The 20,387-nt window shown below is 43.9% G+C and overlaps 1 protein-coding gene across 1 annotated transcript in view; it reads right to left on the reverse strand.

Moving 5' to 3' along the window:
* The window catches only part of LOC311492916 (uncharacterized protein), a gene marked incomplete at both ends in the record, with an annotated part of 225,698 nt that extends 220,321 nt beyond the window's left edge, over positions 1-5,377 (reverse strand). The window contains 3 exons of the mRNA XM_084551361.1: positions 4,350-4,595; positions 4,675-4,935; positions 5,365-5,377. Coding sequence (XP_084407487.1) covers positions 4,350-4,595; positions 4,675-4,935; positions 5,365-5,377 — 520 coding nt within the window. The remainder of the gene's footprint in view (positions 1-4,349; positions 4,596-4,674; positions 4,936-5,364) is intronic.
* Positions 5,378-20,387: the final 15,010 nt, after the last annotated feature.

The raw sequence follows: 20,387 nt of genomic DNA on the forward strand, positions 1-20,387 counted from the left end.
CACACCAGGGCCTCCTCTAGAGGAGACTGTGAGATCCCACACAGAAAAACAGCCTTTGGGCAAAATGCTCTTTCTGTAAAGGCCAGCAAGATCTGGAACAGTCTTCCTCTCTCTATAAGGGAGTGTCCCACTTTACAAACCTTCAAAACTCACCTCAAGCAGTGGTTGAAACCAAACCAGTCTTGTAACCATCGACTTTTATCTTCTTAGTAATGTATTGTCATGTGATGTGCTCTTAATGTGATCTATTGTCCTGTCCTATGTCATGTGTTTGTGTTGCCTGCCTAGGGACTGCGGATGCAAATTAGCATTGTTGCTATAATCCGGCATATTTACGTCTATTTCTGTCTGAATAGATGTTCATTAATGTGCACTGTCCCTATCACATAAATAAATAAAAATATTTGGAAAAAAAAATGACTCCCAAACGTTTGTCTGATAAGACAGAAAAGATAATATTGGGACCTGAACCTGGTGGTGAGCTATTGAAGCTCACCATGCATAACCAAGTTAACCACATGTCTTGGAAACAAAGGGAAGCACCAGAACTCTAAGTCCCACAATCCTCCAGGTGTGAAAACTGACCCAGCAGTTCACTGGCTGACAGTGGCATGTGACCTCTGAGGTCATCAGGTCATATAAAATGCGCTGTTGGCCTTTGTTCTCTCTCTTACACTCTTATTCTCTTACCCTCTTACCCTCTGACTCTCTTCCCCACTTCAACTCCACACCTCCCTGGTGGAGACCCCCAGCTGCTCTGCTGCAGCTGGCTGCCAGGTACTCTACTAACAAAGAGCAACTACTTCCAGGCCTGTTCTCCTTACAGCAGTGAAGCGACATCCTGTTGAGGAATCTACACCAGCTCTTTTAGCCAACAAACAAAAGGTTTGCAGGCTAAACTTCCAAACAACAGGAGCCACACGGCTAGTTAGCACCGAGCTGCTAACAAGCCACTTCAAAGGACTTCAAGGAGCGGCCGGTTTCCCTCCAACGTCTGCCATCAGGAACACACAGCAAGGACTTCAACTTTTCCCAGCTCGGCCCTTCCATCAGGAACTGCCAGCTAAAGGAGCAACACATCAGAAATTGACTTTTCCACCAAATCTGGTAGTATGAGCTGGGCCTAGTTAAGCTAAGCTAAGCATAGAACTTCAACTTTGATTTGATGTGATATTTGTTTATAATGAGTTGTTTAGTATAGTGATTTGATGTTAGTTTAGATTATGCAACACATAGACTCAGGGTCTCTTCCAATGCTAAACTAACCATCCTTTCTCTAACCTGGCACCTCTTATCACATTCTCTTATCACATTCCACAAAGGCATTCAGCCAGCACATAGTCTGAGTGTCCCTACTTAGCAGTCATTGTTTCCTTTGTGTTCAAGACCTCAAGGCCCCAGCGGCCATCTTGACACACCCACAACCAGCGGCCATTTTGACACACACACACACACACACACACACACACACTGATCACACTGCACGATCAGAAAACGAAAACATAAGAATGAGTAAGACGGGAAAGAAGAAGAACTTCACAGAAAGAGAATTGGAGACGCTACTCACTGGAGTGGAGATGCGCAAAAATGTGTTCTTTGGCACGCTGCCACAATGTTTACTTGCATTTGCGCATCACGTATGATCTGTACACTGATCGAATGAAAATGTTTCCTGTTGACATTTACAAATTCATGCGATGGCGCTTTTATAGCAATGTGTGTGCAGACGATAGCTCTGATTACATTCAGAAAACTGTCTCTCACTGCAGATTGCTCTTTCATGTTGACCTGTTCAGATGCATTGTATGGGAATCTGGCTGACATAAGGATAATTCCATCCCACACGGCTGGCATGGCTCTGCTCAGGGTCGACCGGCACAGTCCCGATCGGTCGGAGTAATAGTTTTCACATTGATGACAGTTTCCCAGCATCACCTCTAAGTGTCTCCAAAGGATCAACAGCTGTAAAATCCTACGTACGCCAGCCACGTCGTTGGCGTTGGCACGTACAAAGTTCCCGGACATTTCACTCTTGATACATCTGAACTTTTACATGAGCGAGTACGTACATAACGTTTTTGTACGCACACAACGTTTGTACATGAGGCCCCAGGAAGATTCAGGAACCAAACTCTTTCCTTCAGATTCATCTGAGATCTTTCCAGAGATCTATTAACTCTGCTCCACCACTGACGTCTAGACTCCTTCCTCCATTTGGGACATTGCTCTGACAAGTTGATTCTCATCATCAGAGTCTAATCACCAACAAATTCTTAGCTCTAAACTCTGATTGTGTTCATTTGTTCATCTTTCTTTATTAAACTGCATCATTACTGTCAGCATATTTACAGCAGCAGCTTTTTACAGTTTTTTTCTCTTCTTAACACCTCTGGTGGAAATGTTTGAGAAACAGAGAAGTGGACGACCACAAACAGTTTGCTGCTATTTGTAAAAGCTGACACATCTCACAACAAGACACAAAACTCACACAATGTACACACTAAGAGCAGCCAAAGGAGACCACACTATACTGAGAAGTGCCACTATCACACCATCTGATCAGACTACAGTTCAGTTCAGTCAAATAACTCCATGTTTCTTCCCCAGGACGGATGTTAATGCCAGGTCATAAAATACAACGTCTTTTCCAGTCCTGCAGTGAACCATGAGCAGGTCCATGTTTAGACCAGAATCAGGAAACAGAGCCGTTAGCTTCTGTTAACAGATTCACCACAGGAACAGAGAACAAACCTCCCTGACAACAGAGTCATCAACTAAAGATTACATTTACCACAGCTGATCGACTTGTTGATGGATTAAGGCATCACATGACATTTGATTATAAATCTTATAAAAATGTCCTCAGGGTTGAAGTCTGTCTCATCAAATGTCCATCATGTCCTTAGAAACCATCAGAGTCTAAACACAGCATCACTTTCTGAAACAGACCTCATGAACCTCATGGAGTCAAACGTGTCCATGTTTTACAGAAAGTTATTCTGATCGCGGTTTTAGGCACGGGCGAACCGGGCAGCCGCCCGGGGCGGCATTTTCACACATTTTCACTTTCTTCCATATAACGCACATTTCATTCCTAATATTATAAATACAGGCCTATAACTTCTGCACGTTTTTGTTTTTATGAATTGTGTGAAATGGCCAAATAAAACTAGGTAATACAAAACGATGATGTGGTCACCAAGGTGAACTGGTTTAGTCTTGACTTCTGGTCGTGAGTGACAGCGTTGGAGGATGGAAATCTGTTGATTGTGGAGTGTCAAATAAACAGAGATGGACAGAAAAAGGTCAAAGCATCAGGTGACCAGTTTAGGAACAAAAGAAAAGATAAAGGTCTGCTATGTTCTCTCTGTGTGATTACAGTATCATGTCATGAATGAAGGGCTAATGTTAACTGGTGCTGTACGTTTGTTAGCCTTTTACTATGATGCTTGTAATGCTTATACAACAGTAATTCATCTTAACAAACACCAGATCTAATTTCACCCTAAGATTGATGTTCACTTATTATTTATTTCCATCACATTGGGTCCTGTAATTAATTCATATCTGTAGGTAGTTTGCACTCGGAGGGGGTCTCGCCTGGGGAGTAATTCAAAGTAGGACCGCCACTGCTGATGTTCTCAACAAGTGGTTTTGTAAATGATCTGTTTTCTTGTAAGATCTTCTCACATGATAAAAATGTTGACATGTCCCTAAAGTGTTCTCATGTCTCAGAGAGTACGCTGTCAAAACACTAAATGATCAGAGACAGAGCAGCAGTGTTTACACTGAGGACTCTGATTAACTCTCATTAGGGCTAAACCTCAGGACAGACAATGGTCCTCACAAAGACACAAAGACATGGAAACACAATCATAATAATAACAACTCTACCTCTTCTCTGATTGGCTGTTTCTTGTTTCATGTGATGTTTCCTCCAACAGCTGAAATGAACCAAAATGAACAACAATAGAATTTAATGGAAATTAAATTGTTGGAATTGTAAACAAAAAGTAATCACAAATATAAATGTAGAAGATATTCTGTAAGAATTTTTAAAATCCAGAAGTCTGTGCCTCACCTTCAGGTTTCCTACAAACACGTCGTCTCACCAGGAGAACCAGGAACACCGGAGGAAGAACCAGAATAACAACCAGAGAACAGAGAGAAGAAAAAGACAACACAGGGAGGAGTGGAGAGGAACCAGGAGGAGAGGAACCAGGAGGAGGTGTGGATGTAGGAGGAGGTGTGGTGGTGGGTTTCTCTAGAATGAAGCAAAGCTAATAATGAACTGATTGTCTCATTGTGAATGTTGAAAGCTGCTGAAGAATCATCTCTGACCTCCTCACTTGTGACAGTGATCCAGCTGGATGGAGACTCTCCATGACTGATGATGTGACACTTGTAGAGGCCTTCATCAGACCTGTTAACATGGTGGATGGTCATGTGACCTGTAGACCCAGTCCCGATGAAGGAGCCAGCTTTATAGAAACCAGCTGAGAGGATGGAGGGAGTGGTCTTTGTTTTACAGAGCAGAGTGACGTCATCTCCCTCCATCACAGGGAGGACAGGACTCTGCAGGATCACTGGTCCACCTCAACACAGAGACAAACTACAGCATTTCATCCATTTCCACACAGCTTCATCAATACTAACTCCACAGTCTGAGCTTACCAGAGACAGTGAGGTTGATGCTGTTACTGGTTGCTCCCTCTCTGGACTCACACCAGTAAACTCCACTGTCCCTAGTGGAAGCACCACTGATGTTACAGGAAGAACCAGCTGGTTTTCCCCAGTCCTCACACTGAGTTCTCTGTTCTCTGGTGGTGTTTCTCCTCAGAGTCCATCCAGCAGAGCTGTCGTCCTCCTCACAGCTCAGAGACACAAAGTCTCTTTTAAAGACCTGAGAGCTACTGGAACTCACAGTCAGACGAGCTGGGAGGGTTCAGATGAAACAACATGATTCATTTAATGTCTTTTCTCTGAGAGATGTTGACTGAAAGCTTTGACTCTACTGAGTAATAATGATGAGGACTGAACAGGTTTAAAGTGAATGAAGACGTTGACTAACCTTGGTTTGTTGTGCTGAACAGCAGAGAGCTCAGAACTAAAGAGAAATGACACTCAGGTTAGTTTGAGTTCAACTAAATCATCAAGAAGAGTTTCATTCATCTCTGGTTCCTCTAAGATCTCTGGTGGATCCACTGCTGAGGACTCAGTGATGTTAAAGAATCATTCAACACTAACTCCAGACAGACTTTATGTCAACTGCTGGGATTCTGAAAGTCTTCATCTGTTAAATGTTGATTGAGTTGCAATAAAACCAGGACCGTGGTGCTACAGAAATATAAATCTACACTCTACCAGGACAGAACATCACAGAACTGAGTCTAAATAAAGTTCAACATATGCAGATGGTACAAAGACACAGAAGACAGTGGAACGTATTAGTGATGACATCCACTACAGTAGAGTACGTAGGGTAAGGTACAGATGAAGAGGAACGCTAACAGCAGCAGTGCTGTTCTATGCTCAGTGCTATATAATAATGATCACTGTAAACCTGAACAGTACTACAAACTCAAAAGTATTGTGAAAACAGCAATCAAAATCCGCTATCAAGTCAACCCAACTTTAAGTGTTCCGAACCAATAATGTAGTTATAATTTCCTGCTACTTAAATTGTCCGAGTGATCATCACTATCTTACTCAAAACGTTGGTGTAGGTGGACCACTGAATGGTTTCCTGATGAGCTGGCTGTCCTCCTTTGTACCAACACAGGAGAGCCAGCTCATCAGGAAACGACTCAGCGGTCCACCTACACCTGAAGAACAAAGGACACGCCTTTGAAGATAACAACGTCCAAATCTTAGCCAGAGAAGACTGATGGTCAGTCTCATTCACACCTTGACAGTGGAGCCTCTGACAGACAAGAGTCGTTAGAGAACCATTCACAGGGAAGAGGACAGGGACAAAAACAGTCCCCCCTCAACTACAGGTAAGTACCCAGTCGTTAAGGGAAATTAGCTGCACCAGTTTCTGGTTATTAGCATAACAAGCAAGTTTTTTCAGGAGGAGTTCCTATTTAAACCTCAGACTTCCCACCAGTCCCCTAGAACTGAAGAAGCTACTCGGATGAAACGTCTTCTCAAAAAACTCTACAAGTCCAGTTGCCTTTTTTGAACCTTGTTGGATATAAATGATCCGCCACTCATGAGTCCCTGCTTAAACGAGAGCAGGGAGTCAACATCCATTCACTCGGTCAGCAGTGAAATGTTAATTCACTAACCAATTGTTAGTGAATTAATAGCCTCTTCATCCACTCCACATACATTTTAGACCATAAGAAAATAAAATATTCTTTCGTAGTAGTGACCCTGCCCTCATTCATTTATTTTTTATGTTTTTTATTTTTTTTTTTTGCACAGTTTAATTTTGAGCTTTAGATAGATAAAGAGCCTTTATTTGTCATTATATCATACAAGTATCATATAACGAGATTGCATGGTCAGACATGGAGGGTTGGTCCTGAGCCGCTGCACTCGCGCGCGCCGCCACTGTGGGCCCACCTGACTGGTGCCTAACACCTAGCATGTTTTGATGATGGGAGGAAACCGGAGTGCCCGGAGAAAACCCACGCAGACACGGGGAGAACATGCAAACTCCACACAGAAAGGCCCCAGTCGCCCCGGGGATTCGAACCAGTGACCTTCTTGCTGTGAGGCACCAACGCTACCCACTGTACCACCGTGCTGAACGCTGTCAATCCGTTGCCTTGGTAACGTACCAAGGCAACGGATTGACAGCGTTCATCACGCACCAGTTTCAAGTTGCTCCACCGGAGAAAAATTCTCATTTAAAACAGAACACTGGCTGAAATGGATCAAACGATTCGACAGATTCCGCATCGCTTCAGGTTTGGAACCCCAAGCAGATGAAAATCAAGTGAATGCTCTGATCCACACAAAGGGCGAGGAGGCGGAAGACATTCTAACATCTGATGAAGAAAGTCAGTACCACACAGTCAAAGAGAAGTTGGACGCTCACTGTGTCGCTCGCAGGAACGTCATATATGAACGGGCTATGTTTAATCAATGTTTAATTAGTCAGCTGACTCGTTCATCACTGCGTTACATTGCCTGGTTGAGAACTGCGGATACGGCGCGTTACATGACGAGATGGTGAGAGACAGACTGGTCGTGGGTCTGAGAGACAAACGTCTATCAGAGAGATTACAGCTGGATCCTGAACTGACACTACAGAAAGCTGTCACTTTAGTTAAACAGAGTGAACAGGTGGAAAAGAAAAAACAACTGCTAACAGCTAACTGCAAAGGAGACCTGATGGACACACAGCTGGACAGCTTTACTGAAAACCAGTGTTCAGTAAAGCACAGAGCGGACCATGCAGAAGGTGTGGGGACACAAGAGGACACAGCCTAGACCAATGTCCAGCAAAGGATGCAACATGCAACCAGTGCAGAAAAAAAGGACATTATGCTCGAGTCTGTAGGTCAGAAAAGTTACATGAGGTGAATATGACCACGATGTCACACACACAGGATGGTGATGAAGAATATGGAGTTTCTTTCCTGGGCTCAAGACAGACAGGGACAGGGGACAGTGCTGGTCCCTGGATGACTGAAGTAAAAATGGATGACCACAAAGCAGCCATACCCAAAAAACTGTACGACGAGGGCCAGTACGATCAGCTATCAAAACCTACACTGGTTCTAAAAGGGCCAGGAGGAAACCCTCTAAAAGTGATGGGCAAGTTTAAAGCCACTCTCAAAAAGAGAAATAAAACCAAGAAAGACACTGTGTATGTTGTGGATGGGCTGAGGACACCGCTGCTAAGCCGAGCAGCCGCCACAGAGCTGCAGCTGGTCGTCAGGCTGGACAACGTCAGCCTGGACACAAGCGAGGTGGTGAAGCAGGAATTCCCAAAGCTCTTCTCTGGACTCGGAAAAATGGGGAGTGAGTACAACATTGTACTCAAGAAAGATGCAAAGCCTTTTGCAGTCTCAACACCGAGGCGAGTCTCACTTCTCCTCCTTCCACATCTCAAAAGTGGAGCAGCCCACAGCATGGTGTGGGCCCATGGTGATCCTTCCTAAACGTGCACAAGAAGCTGTGAGGATCTGCACTGACCTCTCAGAGCTGAACAAGTCAGAAGAGATAGAGAGACATCAACTTCCCTCGGTGGAGAACACTCTTGGACAGCTCACCGGGGCCAAAGTCATCTCAAAACTAGATGCCAACTCAGGATTTTGGCAAATTCCACTCTACTGCTATAATCGTCTATGTTTTGGCATCTCATCAGCACCAGAATATTTTCAGAAACGCATGCAGCAGATCCTAGAGGGCATAGATGGCGTTGTGTGTCACATGGATGATGTGCTCATCTGGGGAGTCAGTCAGGCAGAACACGATGAGAGGCTGCGGAAAACACTCTCATGGCTGCAGAGTGCAGGAGTGACACTGAACGACAAATGTGAGTTTTTGAAAGACAAGATAAAGTTTCTGGGGCAGATCATGGAGTCAGCAGGGGTCAGTCCGGACCCAGACAAGGTGAGCGCTGTCAAATCCATGAAGGAGCCCAGAAATGTCAGTGAGGTGAGACGCTTTCTGGGGATGACTAATTGTGCAAACTTCCCTGCTCTGCCGTGTTCGGGAGGAGCTGAACGACACCGGAAGCACCCGAGTAGTCCCGAGGGATCACGAGGACAACACTACGACACGGTCTCAAAGGCAGCTAAGCTAATAGCACAACTGCAGAACGTTGCCCACCTTGCCTATGGTTATGACAGTGTTAAACAGAGTAAAGACATAATTATCCACGTCGCCACCTTGTGTCTGTTGTGCGTGAGTGCCACGTAAGTGTACATTAAGTGTTTATTGTTTATGCTGTTGCCGATGTACGTAGCGTGGATCTGGACCGGCTGCTATGTTCTGATACGTACTTTCGCACAGAGTTGTTTACCTTAGATAATTACCACAGGTTAATATGTTCACTTTAGTTTATGTGTTCTAAACATATATGGTGCTTTGATTATGTGTCTAATACCACAGATGGGTTTTAATTCAACGATATTAGCACTGATTACAGTTGATTTGTATTACGTTGTAATGCTGCGGTCTGAAGTGCCCCCGTGCGGCCATTTCAGAGTATTATTCTGATCTCTGATGTATAATTCAGGAAACCACAACGAACACATCCTGTACACTGTTCCTGTGTGACATCAATAAAGAAGGGTAAAAGAAACCTCTGGAATAGCTGCAGTTTTTCTAACCGAAGACTAAGGCTAGACTGTGTACGCCAGCATCCAAATTATAATCTACAAATGGTCCTTCGAGCTGGATGTACACAAGCTGCGCCATGGCTACAAGTAGAGGACATAACGATGAGCAACCAACATTGAGTCCCCGTCCCAGCAGGGCGCGAAGCATTCCCGGACATCTGGAGGACTACGAGCTCAGTTACCCGTCCCAAACCCTTCATCACACTGTAACAAGGACAGTGTGACCAACGACATCAACATATGTAGCACCACCTAACATGGGAGGATTCCTTCCCCATCCTGTGCCCACATACCAGTCCTATGAGAGCCCTGATGAGAGACTACAGCGCCTAGAGGCATGCTGGCAGACTATCAGACACCAAATGAGAGAGCTGGAGACTGAAATGAACAATGTAAGACTAACTTCTCACCCTCAGATTGGCTATACTCACCCCACATATCGCTCATATCAATATGCTGCAGATATGCAATCATACCGGAGCCTTCCCTATCTAGATAGGATCCCTGTGCGTCCCAGTTACAACAGGATGGCACAGGATCCGTCTGCAACCCACATTCCAGCTCATAGGGTGCCCCTCTCTCACGATCAGGAAACAGCTGCTGCTTCAACATTGTACGCCGTATCCTCTGTTACACAGACAGCTGCTGTGGACCAAGCTTCTTCTGTACCACTAGCTGATGATGTGGATCACACTTCAGATGTTGCATCGACATGATCTGCTCCCATTTCACAGTTGAGACATGTGGATTCTGTAGCCTCAGTTTCATCAGCAGTTACTGACCAAGTAGCCCCTGTATCATCGGCTCTGCCAGCACAAGCTATGCCTCCAGTCAACATGATACGAACAACTGCCGCTACTCCACTGGTGGTACCTGCAGTCTCCGCAGATCCTTCCTTGCCAATCCAGACTGCACCTCCCCCATCACAATCAGCATACAGTACACCACGATATTGGCAGCCTCCTTCTCAACCATGTCCATATCCTCCTGTACAACATCCTGCTCCTCCTGGTCAACGCTACCACCCTCAACAGCCTTTTGCGCCTGTGCATCCACCAGATAGCTCCAATACTCCAGGTGTTTTAGAGATGGTTATTGCTTCATCATTTGGCATTCCTAAGCCTAAACTGACTGTTTTTACCTCAGGGAGGGAAAGTGACTTCTTGCTGCTTAAAAAGGGCTTAGACAGTGTTCTTGGACCACATAGACACCTAAGTGAAGACTACAAATACCAAGTCCTTCTCGACCACCTCAGGTTCCCTGCTGCACTCCAAATAGCCAAGCGGTTCATAAACAGTGCAACGCCATACAGTCCCTGACCAAAGTCTTGTCACTTATCCATTTTGTAGAAACAACAGTTTATAACCTGACTTTTAATTAATCCATTGGTTTTAGAAATGGCTCATATGAAAGCTAAAACCCTCCCAAATTATGTTTGATATACTAAAATAAATTTGCTTCACTGAAGAAAGATTGATCATTTAATGAACACAGAAAGGTCAGATTTTGGCAAGACAAAAGTTTTGTCGCCTACAGAAAGTAATGTGAAAATTGAACAAATCATTTACTTCAAATACAAAAAATGGATAAGTGACAAGACTTTTGTCAGGGACTGTATACTACAGCTATGCAAGCCCTCATGCAAAGGTATGGTCAGCCCAGACAGCTAGTGCAGGGAGAACTCAATGCCATCCTGAATGCTCCACCAGTGAAGAGCGGAGACTATCAAGGTATTGAAGATTTTGCAGCATCAGTAGGAACACTAGTAGGCATGTTAAGCCCTATTGCCATTATTGTAACAACCAAGAACATTACATCAACACCTGCAGTGACTTTGCTAAGCTCGCAAACAATGCAAGGACTGACTGGATAAAGGTTAAGAAAAGATGCTGGAGGTGTGGGAGAGGACATACACTTGACAACTGCACTTTAAAGAAGCCCTGTTCAACTTGTGGAGAACAACACCTATCTGTACTCCATGATGTGACACAAACAGAGACTGTCCTGACTGTGAATACATCCCCCAGCATGATTTACATGAACCCACTTAGCCATTCAAGCCGAGTGATGCTGAAGGTCGTCCCAGTACACCTGCACAATGGGAAGAAAACACTCAGTACTTACGTCGTTCTGGATGACGGATCTGAAAGAACAATCATACTACCAGCTGCCGTGCAACACCTTGGTCTTAAAGGAAAAGAAGAAATCTTGTCCCTGAGGACAATTAGGCAGGACAAGGTTCAGTTAAAGGGAGCTACAGTATCACTCAAAGTGTCACCCCTGAGGACGCAAGGGACGAAACATGACCTTCAACATGCCTTCACAGCAGCAGAGCTGAATCTTGCTGAACAATCATGTGCGGCTGAAAACCTAATACGAAACTACCAACACTTGAGAGACATTCCATTGCACACCTACAATAGAATCAAGCCTACGCTACTCATCTGTTCTGACAACCCTCAGCTGATAACACCAATATGTCCAGTTCGGTCTGGCCCAATCGGTGGACGTGTAGCTCTTGTTTATCATAACGGTAAAGCCAGAGTCGTATTCAACTGTTCATTCAAATATCAACAAGCCTGCCTTAATAGCAACCTGCTTCCTGGTCCTACCTTAAGTGCACCACTGCTTGGTGTGCTATTGAGATTTAAAGAACACACTGTGGCCATCAGCGGAGATATCCGCGGCATGTTTCATCAAGTACGTCTCCTCCCTGAAGACCAGCCACTCCTCCGCTTCCTGTGGCGCGATGGTGATAGAGAACACAGTCCAGATGTCTATGAGTGGCGTGGGACTACCTGCAGCCCATGCTGTGCAACCTATGCTTTGCAGCGACATGTGCAAGAACACAGTGAGGGCAATGAAGACGTAGTCCAATCTGTGCTGCAAGCATTTTATGTAGACAGCTGTCTCCAGTCTCTGCAGTCTCAGGATCAAGCCAGACAGCTCATTCTTGCCAGTGGAGGCTTTGATATGAGACAGTGGTCCAGCAACATACCAGAGGTTATAACCCATCTACCTCCTGAAGCCAAATCAACTGGATGTGAGTTATGGCTGACTGCAAATAAGACCGACCCCCAAGAGTCAACGCTCGGTCTCCTCTGGCACTGCAGACCTGACACTCTTGGCTACAAACACCAGATCATCCCAGCAACTGAACCGACCATGAGATACATATATCGGGTTCTAGCCAGTCAATACGACCCTCTGGGTCATCATACCATATACCACACATGCTAAGGTCCTGGTTCAAGCCCTGTGGAGAAAAGAGAGAGAATGGGATGAGCCCATTGTGGACAGTCTTGTCCCTGTATGGCAAACGTGGGAGAGTGAGCTCTCACAGCTTCAACACATCACGCTGCCACGTTGTTACACCGTTGATGTTCCTACTGACATTCCTGTTGAACTACACTTTTTCTGCGATGCCTCAGAGAAAGCCTATGGCGCTGTTGCCTACATAAGGGTTGAAGACAGTGAAGGAAAAGTACAGGTGGCATTTGTGATGGCAAGGTCTCGTGTAGCACAAAAGAAACAACTTTCCATACCTCGCCTGGAGCTGTGTGCAGCCCTGTCAGGTGCACAATTAGCTAAGGTCCTGCACACTGAGCTGACTCTGCTGATAAAGCAAACAACACTGTGGACAGATTCCATGACCGTTCTGCACTGGATCCAGTCTGAATCTCAGCAGTACAAGGTGTTTGTGGGGACACGGATAGCAGAGATTCAAGAGCTAGTTGGAGCAGACACCTGGAGATATGTTCCCTCAGAAGAAAATCCTGCAGACGATATCACCCGGGGAAAATCTGTAGCAGATCTAGTGAAGCCCAATCGTTGGACATGTGTCCCGACTTTCCTCCACCAACCTCCCACCGACTGGCCAACCAATCCTGAGGTATGTTCCACACCTAGACCAGCTGAAGAAACCTGTGATACCAACTTCTGTGGAAACATCACAGTACAGAATAGCTGCAGTTTTTCTGACCGAAGACTAAGGCTAGACTGTGTACGCCAGCATCCAAATTATAATCTACACTAATCATCTTGGTAAATTCATGCCTCACCTAGCTGAAAAAACTCACCCACTCAGAGAGATGATCAAGAAATCAAACATGTGGATTTGGGGGCCGCAACAGCAGCAGGCTTTTGACAGCATAAAGGAGGACCTGACTACTCCTCCAGGTCTAGCTCTGTATGACCCAAATATTGACACGCTTGTCTCTCAGCAGATGCCTCATCATATGCAGTGGCGGTTCTACATTGAATTGCGCCCTGGGCGAGACCACCTCCGAGCGCCCCCCCGGCGTGCGCGCGCTTAAAGAAAAGAACATCCATGAATTGCAAATTTAAATAAACATGCCCTTCCATGCTAAGTGTCTGTCATTAGACGCTATATTAATCTATCTTTCAGGGAGGAACAATTAGCTCCTTGGTTACTGCCTCCAGTTCTATGCTTGGCACACTTTTAGTTCTGACTGGTTAAACTATGTTTTGACATGAAATAGAGTTGTAGCAAATGGCAAATGTTCATCGTTGAAACTAGCTACAGATATGAAAAATTTCGTTGGCTAATTACAGGACCCAACGTGATGGAAATAAATAATAACTGAACTTGTAACAGTTTTGTTGCAAAGTACAATCTTAGGGTGAAATTAGACCTGGTGTTTGTTAAGATGAATTACTGTTGTATAAGCATTGCTAGCATCATAGTAAAAGGCTAACAAACATATAGCAGCAGTTAACATTAGCCCTTCATTCATGACATGATACTGTAATCACACAGAGAGAACATAGCAGACCTTTATCTTTTCTTTTGTTCCTAAACTGGTCACCTGATGCTTTGACCTTTTTCTGTCCATCTCTGTTTATTTGACACTCCACAATCAACAGATTTCCATCCTCCAACGCTGTCACTCACGACCAGAAGTCAAGACTAAACCAGTTCACCTTGGTGACCACATCATCGTTTTGTATTACCTAGTTTTATTTGGCCATTTCACACAATTCATAAAAACAAAAACGTGCAGGAATTATAGGCCTGTATTTATAATATTAGGAATGAAATGTGCCACCCCCACGTCCGTTCCACTTGGGAGAGACCCAGAGGTGAACTGTCCCCCGCGCCCCCCTCCCCTTTCCCTTTCTCACACACAGCTTCTATGCACGGCACCTTCTCAGCAGCAGGGGCGCCTGCAGCTGCAGGGGTCGACAATTTGCCAGTTCCCCACACACTTATGACAAATACTAGAAAACCACGTAGCGGCGCAGATTTATTTGTTTATTTTTTTTTTTTTTCCCCAAGTGCTCGTGCCGCCCCCCTTGTGTCATGAAAAAATGCCGCCCCGGGCGGCTGCCCGGTTTGCCCGTGCCTAAAACCGCTACTGATCATATGGCATGGGTGCTGTTCTCCTCCAGCGGCAAGACAGTGGAAACCAGTGGCATATGCATCAAGGGCACTCAGCAGCACTGAACAGAGGTATGCTCAGATTGAGAAGGAGGCTCTTGCTTCCACATGCTGGGCTCAAAAAGCCTTGATGAGTTGCCACCACGCATCCAGCGTCTACGCATGCACCTCATGAGATTTTCCTACACTATATCTCATGTGCCAGGAAAAGAGATGTGTTGATGTGTGATGTGATGTGCAGATGTGTTGTCCAGAGCACCTGAAAACAGCACGCCAGCAGGACTGTCAGAAGAGGAGATCGACTTGTACGCTGACTCCATCATTGCTAGTCTACCAGCAACAGAGAAAAGGCTAAAAGAAATACAGACACAACAAGACAATGACAACATACTGAGACAGATAAAGCAGTACTGTGCTGAAGGATGGCCAGACAAGTTCTCAATAGGTCAGGTGCTCCAGCCATAACTGCCATTTCAAGGAGAAATGATATACTAGCCAAGCTGCACAAGGGTCATCTCGGCATAACCAAATGCAGGGAGAGGGCCAAGAGATCAGTATGGTGGCCTGGACTCAACAAAGAACTGACAAAACTGATAGAGAGTTGTGATACATGCGCCAGAGAGAGAACAACCCTGAGAGAAACAATGTCGCCCACTGAGTTCCTGCAAAGGCCGTGGTCTACAGTAGGAGCAGACCTGTTTCAAATGAAAGACAGACAGTATTTAGTCATAGTGGATTATTATTCTCACTTCTTTGAAGTAGCAAAATTAACTGTCACAACATCAGAGGCTGTGATTGAACACTTCAAGTCTATCTTTGCTCATCATGGCATACCAGAAGTGGTGCGCACAGACAATGGCCCAAAGTTTGCTTCAGAGAAATTTCAGAAGTTTGCACAGGATTGGAGCTTCAGCCTCGTCACCTCCAGTCCACACTTGCCACAAAGCAATGGAGAGGCAGAGTGGGCTGTGAGGACGATTAAAAATCTCAAGAAATCCAGTGACACCTCTCTGGCCCTGATGGCCTATTGCTCTGCTCCTCTGGCCAATGGATACAGTCCCACAGAGCTACTCATGGGGAGGAAGATCCTCACAACAATTCCTGTCCTTCCCTCCCAGCTCAACCCATCATGTACAGATAGGGAGGACATGAAAAGAAAGGAGCAAAGCTACAGACAGAAACAGCAGCAGAACTACAACCGTCACCACACAGCATGTGAGTGACATGCCTGAACTGCAGCATGGTGACCATGTGTGGGTCAAGGACATACAACAGAGAGGCACCGTGGAAAATACCACTCCAGCAGCAGATCCTGCTAGTGTAGCAGACTTATGTCGGTTGCTAGTACAGTTGAAATCAGGGACTCAGGCCGTATTCAGGATCTGCACATTTATTTCTGTGAATTGACAAAGGGGAGCACGAGTCACACACACGGACAACGGAGCAGTTTCTCTCTCCTGTAGCGAGTGAAACGTTATGCAAATGAGGCAAAATCTCCGCGATTTCAACACAATTTAGCGTCTTTTAGACCAACCAAAACTTACTGCAAAACTCATATGGATGTTCACAACGAATTTGTGTTATAGTTTCATGCAGTTTTAAACGAGTTTAATTATTCCACTATAAAAGTAAGTAGTTACCAGGGAAAAATAACTATAACTTTTTATTTTTTTTTAAGTTTAAATATATCTAAGAATTGGATTTTTTTCCAGCTCTTGCTTGTGGCTGGCTGTCGTCTGAGAGCCAAGTCAGATGTCTTCAATAGAGCTCCAGGCATCACCTTACTTTTTTGTTGACACACGCCTTATTGTCAGGAAAACTGAGGAGGTTCATGACAGTAACGCAACTACAATAACAAGTAACTGTTTAATCCTGGGTTTCTTTCTCATTGTGAGTAGTTTTAGTGCTGAATGAGCAACGCTCCTTTGTAATCCACGTTATAAACATTAGCCTAATTTGCCTTTATGAAAAGAAATCTGTGGAACTTCATGTTAAAAACATTATAAATAAACAAGACAAATCAACGCGGTTTTCCAGAGCAGTCCGCTCCCGCAAACAAACCGCTCCCTACAGTGGAGAATCTACAGCGACCTCCTGGACCGTCTCTACACAGCGCCTGCACACGGCGTTTGCTGTCACCACCGTGCTGCAGTGTCCCTGATAATGTGCCGGACTCTCTGGTGCCATCCACCAGAACAGACGAGCATCAAGGTCGCATCCCAATGACTACTCCGGACAGCGGATCACATGACTCAGACATGCCATTTGACCGTAGGCCTATTGCTTCTGCATCGAATTTAGTTACCACCCCCTTACAGTTTTCCTCCACTTCTGATGCCACTTCTAACTGTCATTTTAACCCATTTATCTTTAAGAACAGAATCGGTCTTGGGTTAATTCACTTGAACATCAGAAGCTTACTTCAGAAATTAGACTATATAAATGTGTTAGTGTTACAGACAGCTCCTGATATACTTGTTCTGAGTGAAACTTGGCTTAAAAGCAGTGTCAATGACCATGATATAGCTTTGCATGGTTATAACTTGTATAGAGTGGATAGAATTGGAAGAGGAGGGGGGGTAGTAATTTATGTGAAGTCTAATTTATCTGTAACAATTTTAAATGCCATCACCATCCAAAATAATTTTGAATTTCTTGCACTTAAGATTTATTTGGGACCGATCTCTGTTGTTGTGGTTGGGATCTATAGACCCCCTTCTGCTGATTTAAGTTCCATAGACGCTCTAGCAGAATTACTTTCTAAGTACTCCAATGCTGAGTTGATTGTTTTGGGTGATTTGAATGTAAACTGGCTGAATAATTCATCCAATTATCTCAAGGAAGTTAGTAGTGGTCTAAATTTATCTCAGCTAATAACAGAACCTACAAGGCCAAATTTAAAAGATCATTCTCGGTCTACCCTAATTGATCTCATCTTTTCCAATAGGTCTGACAAAATTACAGCCTGTGGTGTCTTTGAGCTAGGTATTAGTGATCATTGCCCTGTTGCATGCATACGAAATACAAAGATAAGCAAGACCAAATCTCACACAGTTACAAAGAGAAACCTAAAACATTTTAATGACCAAGACTTTTTATCTCTCATAGCAACTTACATTATACTTCTGAAATCACAGATGTTGAAATGGCACTGGATTTCTTTACAAAAACCTTCCTTTCAGTCATTGATAAGCATGCACCTTTCAAAAAATTTAGAGTAAAAGATAGAGTAACTCCTTGGTGATTTATCAGCTTTATTTAAAGAAAGAAACAGAGCTTGGTCACTAGCTAGGCAGACTGGAAATCCATCACATTGGTTAGCTTTTAAACAAATTAGAAATAAATGCACATCATCTGTGCGGAAAGCTAAATCTAATTATTACTTAGACTTGATAGCAAACTCCAGCTCAAATCCTGCACAATTTTGGAAAGCAGTAAACTCAAACAAAAACACAACCACTAATTCTCTGCCCACCCATATCAAATATGATGACTGTTTCATATCTGAACAGAATGAGATTACCCATGCTTTCAATAGACATTTTGTTGAAGCTGGGCATTTATTTGATAAAGAGTTTAAAGGGACTCCTCAGATAGTTGACAATTGTGTGCATTATACAAACCATGCTTCTAAGTTTACTTTTCAACCTTTCTCTCAAAATGAAGTGTTTGACTATTTGAGTTGTGCTTTTTGTTATAGCTGCTGCTCATGGTAGTAAAGACATGCTACTTAGTAAAGATACTTTCATACCTGTCTTGACCTGACCATTACTTTTTGTAGTCAAACATGAAATTATTTGCAACGTAAGTCGCAAATAATTTCACCAGGATTATATTATGACTATATGAACAGGTGATCATTAAAGCATCATAGCATGGTAGCATCATTAAAGCATCTTAGCATCATAGCATTGTAGCATCATTAAAGCATCTTAGCATTGTAGTATCTTAGCATCATAGCATCTTAGTATAAGGAAAACACACACTTTATGACAACTACAGATGTTTAACATGTGTCTGCTTTGTTATTAGCTTGTTGCTTACATTTACTTATAACATTTGAAAGACATTTCAATTTTTTTGCATTGTCTTTGATAGGATTAAAGGGTTCCTGTGCTTCGACAGCTGAGAGTGATCATCGTTGATTCATCGCCCTCAACCATCGCAGAGCAGTATCGCCACCTCACCCACACACATACATTCACCACACCTTCATCTACACAGATTTAATTTAAGTATAACATATTACATTAATTTGTCTTAGATTAGATTATTTTACATTAGGTAGTTAGAGTTTAGGTAAAGGTTAGGGTTTAGGTTAGTTTGATAGGTTTGATAGCCTGTTAAGCTTTGAAAAGTATTTTGTCTTGTTTTTTTTTTCTGTCTATTTTTTGTCAGCAGGATGCCTAGGAAGTCCAGACGTTCCATGGCGGTGAAGCAGCGCTGGAGGAGGCTCGACCTGGAGGAGCTGAGGTCCACCCCTTCCCCCCTGGAGGTATTTACACAGTAGATAAGCTTCTGTGCCACAATGACATCTGTCTGCGTGAAAATGGCTCTAGAAATGTTACATCTATTGTTTTCTCCTTAACTGCTGAGTTCTGTATGTGTTTGGTCTTAATGTTTCATCAGACGTCCCCCCCGGCCGGAGAGGAGCCTTCCCACCGACCCTGCTCTCAAGCTCGTCCCCCCGTTCGTGCTCGTGATTATCTCTCAATGATAAATAAATTCATTCATTCATTCAGCATTGTAGCATCTTGGCATCGTAGCAACATAGTATCTTAGCTTTGTAGCATCTTAGTATCATAGCATCTTAGTATCTTAGCATCATAGCATTGTAGCATCTTGGCATAGTAGCATCATCGTAGCATCATAGCATCGTACTATCACAGCAATATAGCATGGTATCGCAGACTGCTGCGGCCACTGCATCACTCTCGCGATTTCCCGCAGGGGAATTGTCTAGTCTATCTTTGCAGCTGAGATGGTAGCCATTATCATTGCATTGCAATGGCTAGAAGAGGCTAGGCTCCCTAAAGCTGTTATATGCTCTGACTCTATGTCATCATTAACATCTATTCAGAATGGTGAATCAGTGTGTAGACAGGACCTCCTGAATGAAATCAATCAAATTATGTTTATAATTAATCAACAGGGAAGAATAGTGCAATTTGTATGGGTCCCCGCACACAAAGGCATAGAAGGGAATGAACAAGCTGACAAACTTGCAAAAGAGGCAACAAAAGAAGAGGAAATTCAAATAAATGTTCCACTCAGTAAGTCAGAGATAAAGGTAATAATCAAACAAAAAGTGAATGCAATGTGGCAGTCTGAGTGGGATAAGGAGAGGAGGGGTAGACATCTATACATATTGCAACAAGAAATATCAAGGAAAAGGACCAGTTACACAAATAGACAGGAGGAGGTTTGGTTTAACAGATTACGAATAGGACACACTGGTTTAAATAGTAATTTATTTATCATCAAGAAACATCCATCTGGGAATTGTGAGGTTTGTGGAGAGAGAGAAGATGTGGAGCATGTCCTTTTAAGGTGTAGAAGGTTTTCTAGGGAAAGAGAAATACTGAAAAGGGCGGTTAATACAGCTAAGAAAGTATTCTCCTTAGAAACATTATTGGCAGAGCCCAGGTCAGGAAACATGAATAGCTCTATAGTAGTAGTTCATC

The sequence above is a fragment of the Chelon labrosus genome (genome assembly GCF_963514085.1).
Source record: "Chelon labrosus genome assembly, chromosome: 1".
NCBI lineage: Eukaryota > Metazoa > Chordata > Actinopteri > Mugiliformes > Mugilidae > Chelon > Chelon labrosus.